Source organism: Tupaia chinensis, unplaced genomic scaffold (genome assembly GCF_000334495.1).
Source record: "Tupaia chinensis unplaced genomic scaffold, TupChi_1.0 Scaffold000231_1, whole genome shotgun sequence".
In the NCBI taxonomy this organism is placed as follows: Eukaryota; Metazoa; Chordata; class Mammalia; order Scandentia; family Tupaiidae; genus Tupaia; species Tupaia belangeri.
The window spans coordinates 2,168,496-2,173,774 of NW_006159706.1; the positions used below are offsets into that span (position 1 = coordinate 2,168,496).

Here is a 5,279-nt window from a genome sequence, read left to right on the forward strand (position 1 = left end):
TTTTAAGAGGTTTTCGCTATAGGGCACGTGCGCTCGCCAGACAGACAGACAGAGACAGAGAGACAGAAAGTGAGAGAAATCACCCCCCAGAGGGGATGGTCACGCCACAATCCCTTCTCCTCCATTCTCCTCTCAGGATCTTGGGCATGCACGCACATGCGCCCGGTGTGAGTTTTAAGCCACCGGGTCCGGGACGCGAACCGCGGTCAACTACGTGGGAGTCCAGCGACATAGCCATTACTCTAACTGCTGGTTCCTTACCCCTGTGGGTCTTATTTGCTAGTACACTACACCTGGAACAGAGGAGGCATTCAACAAGCACATTCTAGGATGTACATCCTAGGATACGCTTAGATACATAAATGAACCCTTTCTCCTAAAACTCCACATCAGGGCACATTCGCATTAATTCCAGGGGTTCATAGCCTCCTTGGTACTCATGAATGCTGGGTAAGAACCCTAGACGTGAAGGGCAATCAGGTGGCAAGGCGGTTAAAGCAGCTGGATGCACAACTGCCTACGTGGTCTGAGTCCTGAACTCTGTGTGCATGCCCTAAATCCCAAGAGGAGCACAGAAAAGAAGAGATTGCAGCATAGTTATCTCCCCTGGAGGGTGGTCAGTAGCTTGCTTGCTTGCTTTTTCTTTTCTTTTTTTTAAGAATGATTTAATTTCATTAATTACTATTATTTTTTAATTTGACCAGAGACAAAGGGAAAGTGAGAAAGTAAGCTGCCAGGTCTGGGACTTGAACCATAGTCAGCCATGTGGGAGTCCAGCACCTTAACCATCATGCCTCCTGCCAGCCCTGCTTGCTTGCTTGCTTTCTTATTTATTTATTTATTTATTTATTTATTTATTTTGCCATGGGGTGCATGTGTTTGCCAGGAAGAGACAAAGAAAGAGAGAGGGAAAGTGAGAAATCCCCCCCACCCCCAGGGCAGATGGCCACACCACAATCCCTTCTCCTCCTGGGATTTTGGGCACTCATGCACACATGTGTGACGTGATTTTCAAGCCACCAGGTCCAGGTCTTGAACCACGGTCGGCCATGTGGGAGTCCAACACCTTAATCACCAAGCCACCTGCCGGCCTCAGGGTGATTTCTCACCACTCTTGTCTTTCTGTCTCTTACTGTCTTTGAAGACATAACCACTGTCTTCAAAGGATCGTGGCATTGTCTTCAAAGGTAACAAAGGTGCTGGAAAGACCGAGCTCCTCTGCCACAGGGGACCCTGGGCAGTGGGGCTTGAAGTGTGGGGGGTGGTTTTCTGGAGTCTTGCCCCCCCTCTGGTACCTGTTGATGATGGTGGGCAGGAAGCACAGGAGGAACCGCTCAGAGATGGGGATGAAGGGCAGCAGCCCCAGGTAATAGAGCAGCAGCACCCAGAATCCGCGGCTTATCGTGAATGACCGTGGCATATCGGGGTTCTGGGGGCAAAGGGAGAGTGAGAAGGGATCAGCCTGCTCTTGGAGAAGCTGTTGAGGAGGAGTGGGCTGCAGGGGGCAGACTGGGACAATTCGGAGGCTCTACTGCCTACAGGTTAGTCTCATCTGGCCCAGCACTGGAGGGCCTCATCCTCCTCTCTGCCACCACCCTGCCTTGGCTCACACTACCGACTCCCCGATCTGCTCAGATCCCATCCTGCTCCAGAGGCCAGTGCCTCGAGACCCTCCCACAGCCTGCCAGTCTAGGCCCCTCAGGTGGGTGCACTCACAGCCGCCTTGCATTTCTTCATGACGGAGTTCTTCTCTGAGGCCCAGACGGTGATCTCGTTCCGGGCAAAGTGCCTCACCAGGTCTGCTACCTGGGAGGAAGAGGCAGCGGTGAGGGGAGAGCCCTGCCCAGCCCTGGACCTGGCCCAGCCTGCCGGCAGCTGACCTTGTGAATGAGCTCTTCATTTTCCTCTTTGATCTCCACACTCACGGGTGTCTTGGGGAACCTCTGGAACACATCCTCCAGGCTCACCATGCGGCGGTCCTTCCCGTGAGCGAAGTGGCCTGGGGTGGGGGCGTGGGCAGAAGATCAGAGAAGCAAGGCGCGGTCAACTACGTGGGAGTCCAGCGACATAGCCATTACTCTAACTGCTGGTTCCTTACCCCTGTGGGTCTTATTTGCTAGTACACTACACCTGGAACAGAGGAGGCATTCAACAAGCACATTCTAGGATGTACATCCTAGGATACGCTTAGATACATAAATGAACCCTTTCTCCTAAAACTCCACATCAGGGCACATTCGCATTAATTCCAGGGGTTCATAGCCTCCTTGGTACTCATGAATGCTGGGTAAGAACCCTAGACGTGAAGGGCAATCAGGTGGCAAGGCGGTTAAAGCAGCTGGATGCACAACTGCCTACGTGGTCTGAGTCCTGAACTCTGTGTGCATGCCCTAAATCCCAAGAGGAGCACAGAAAAGAAGAGATTGCAGCATAGTTATCTCCCCTGGAGGGTGGTCAGTAGCTTGCTTGCTTGCTTTTTCTTTTCTTTTTTTTAAGAATGATTTAATTTCATTAATTACTATTATTTTTTAATTTGACCAGAGACAAAGGGAAAGTGAGAAAGTAAGCTGCCAGGTCTGGGACTTGAACCATAGTCAGCCATGTGGGAGTCCAGCACCTTAACCATCATGCCTCCTGCCAGCCCTGCTTGCTTGCTTGCTTTCTTATTTATTTATTTATTTATTTATTTATTTATTTATTTTGCCATGGGGTGCATGTGTTTGCCAGGAAGAGACAAAGAAAGAGAGAGGGAAAGTGAGAAATCCCCCCCACCCCCAGGGCAGATGGCCACACCACAATCCCTTCTCCTCCTGGGATTTTGGGCACTCATGCACACATGTGTGACGTGATTTTCAAGCCACCAGGTCCAGGTCTTGAACCACGGTCGGCCATGTGGGAGTCCAACACCTTAATCACCAAGCCACCTGCCGGCCTCAGGGTGATTTCTCACCACTCTTGTCTTTCTGTCTCTTACTGTCTTTGAAGACATAACCACTGTCTTCAAAGGATCGTGGCATTGTCTTCAAAGGTAACAAAGGTGCTGGAAAGACCGAGCTCCTCTGCCACAGGGGACCCTGGGCAGTGGGGCTTGAAGTGTGGGGGGTGGTTTTCTGGAGTCTTGCCCCCCCTCTGGTACCTGTTGATGATGGTGGGCAGGAAGCACAGGAGGAACCGCTCAGAGATGGGGATGAAGGGCAGCAGCCCCAGGTAATAGAGCAGCAGCACCCAGAATCCGCGGCTTATCGTGAATGACCGTGGCATATCGGGGTTCTGGGGGCAAAGGGAGAGTGAGAAGGGATCAGCCTGCTCTTGGAGAAGCTGTTGAGGAGGAGTGGGCTGCAGGGGGCAGACTGGGACAATTCGGAGGCTCTACTGCCTACAGGTTAGTCTCATCTGGCCCAGCACTGGAGGGCCTCATCCTCCTCTCTGCCACCACCCTGCCTTGGCTCACACTACCGACTCCCCGATCTGCTCAGATCCCATCCTGCTCCAGAGGCCAGTGCCTCGAGACCCTCCCACAGCCTGCCAGTCTAGGCCCCTCAGGTGGGTGCACTCACAGCCGCCTTGCATTTCTTCATGACGGAGTTCTTCTCTGAGGCCCAGACGGTGATCTCGTTCCGGGCAAAGTGCCTCACCAGGTCTGCTACCTGGGAGGAAGAGGCAGCGGTGAGGGGAGAGCCCTGCCCAGACCTGGACCTCCTTGTGAATGAGCTCTTCATTTTCCTCTTTGATCTCCACACTCACGGGTGTCTTGGGGAACCTCTGGAACACATCCTCCAGGCTCACCATGCGGCGGTCCTTCCCGTGAGCGAAGTGGCCTGGGGTGGGGGCGTGGGCAGAGGCTCAGAGAAGCAAGGGCAGGGTGGGGTGGGGTGGGGTGGGAAGGGGCCCCAGGGCTCACAGGGCTCTCACCTGGTGAGAAGTACACCACCAGCTCCTCCTTGTAGAGGGGCAGGTCCTGGAGAGAGTGGGAATTACGTCACCAGGAGGAACAGTGACTTTGGGGTGGGGGAGAGGCTTGGGGCAAGGCCTACCTGAAAGTCCAGGCTGCTCACATCCCTGTTCAGGCCAGACTGGCGGCACAAGTTCTCATCATGGGACACCACCACCACGCCGTCCCGCGTCAGCTGGCAGTCGAGCTCCAGGAGGTCGGATCGCTGGGCCACGGAGCTGTGGGAGCGAAGGTCAGTGGGGGTAGGGGACAAGCATGGGCCAGACTGCATGGTGCCAGGGAGGCCTGGGGGGCCCTGGGGCCACCTGCACTCCAGGGCACTCCATTCCCCCAGATCAGAAAGCACCCCTCAGAGCCATGCAGTGCAGAGCCAGCACAACCTTCCCGGGCGCACTCACTTCTCCAAGGCTTCCATGGTGTTCTCCAGCCGCTCTCCAGATCCTGCATGGGGCAGCTGGGGTGGGTCCCTGAGGCCTGGGGTCTCAGGTCCTGGCCCAACCTTAGCACCCACACCCTCTCGCTGACCTCCCTCCCACCAGATGCCTCATCTCCCCTGGGAGCCCTGGTCCGTCCAGCCTTATCTTCCCATGCCCTGCCCTGCCCTGCCACCTCACATTCCTCCCCGGTGCTTGCCCAGCTTCCGGCCTCCCGCCCTCACTGCGGTCCGCCATGGCACCTGTCCTGCTCCTCACCCCTCCCAGCTTACCTCCTCGGTGGGCCCCCAGGCGGAGACGGAAGGCTGGAGCCCGGGGCGTGTGCAGCAGGCGAGGCCGGCGGAGGAAGAAGATGGAGAGTATGGCGTAGCCGCCCAGGGCGGGGAGGACGTAGGACAGCATGGTGCTCCCACTCTGTGCGGCTGCGGTTGCGCCTCTGCCGCCACCCGCTCAGCCAGTGATGGACTGCGCTGCCTCGCAGCCTGCCTAGCCGGTGGAGGCTGGCTTGCCACTGGCCACCACCACGCCCCTGGGACCTGCTGAGCCTGCTCCTGGCAGGTGGCCAGGCTGCAGGGCTCAGTGGGGCTGGGACAGATGCAGAAGGAGAGGCAGGCAGCCTGGCCCTCACATCCTCAGATCCTTCAGGGACCCCGGCACCCCTGTGTCCCTGGCCATGTCGGGAGAATCAAGTGCCATCCCAGCCAGGTCTGTCATGACCTCCCTGACCTCAGCCCCCAACTCCCCTGGTGCTTAGATCTGGGGTATACAACACACCCGCCCCTTGCCATTTCCAGAGAACCCGGGGGTGTGGAAGATGCCCCTGAGTCACCCGGAATCGCCCTTAGCTAGTTAGATAGGAAGCCACTGGAAGGGGAAGGCAGTGACTAAGGAGG

At 56.4% G+C, this 5,279-nt stretch overlaps 1 protein-coding gene across 2 annotated transcripts in view; it reads right to left on the reverse strand.

Moving 5' to 3' along the window:
- GDPD3 (glycerophosphodiester phosphodiesterase domain containing 3) overlaps positions 1 to 4,926 on the reverse strand; it is a 9,596-nt gene extending 4,670 nt beyond the window's left edge. The window contains exons 1-7 of one of the 2 annotated variants that reach the window (XM_006148217.3): positions 4,659 to 4,926; positions 4,351 to 4,393; positions 4,035 to 4,170; positions 3,913 to 3,958; positions 1,881 to 1,999; positions 1,717 to 1,806; positions 1,296 to 1,429 (exon numbers count right to left, since the gene is read on the reverse strand). In XM_006148217.3, coding sequence (XP_006148279.1) covers positions 1,296 to 1,429; positions 1,717 to 1,806; positions 1,881 to 1,999; positions 3,913 to 3,958; positions 4,035 to 4,170; positions 4,351 to 4,393; positions 4,659 to 4,788 — 698 coding nt within the window. In that variant the 5' untranslated portion in view covers positions 4,789 to 4,926. Of the gene's footprint in view, positions 1 to 1,295; positions 1,430 to 1,716; positions 1,807 to 1,880; positions 2,000 to 3,136; positions 3,271 to 3,557; positions 3,648 to 3,699; positions 3,819 to 3,912; positions 3,959 to 4,034; positions 4,171 to 4,350; positions 4,394 to 4,658 lie in introns of both variants that reach the window. The other variant, XM_014587713.2, reaches the window with a different exon arrangement.
- Positions 4,927 to 5,279: the final 353 nt, after the last annotated feature.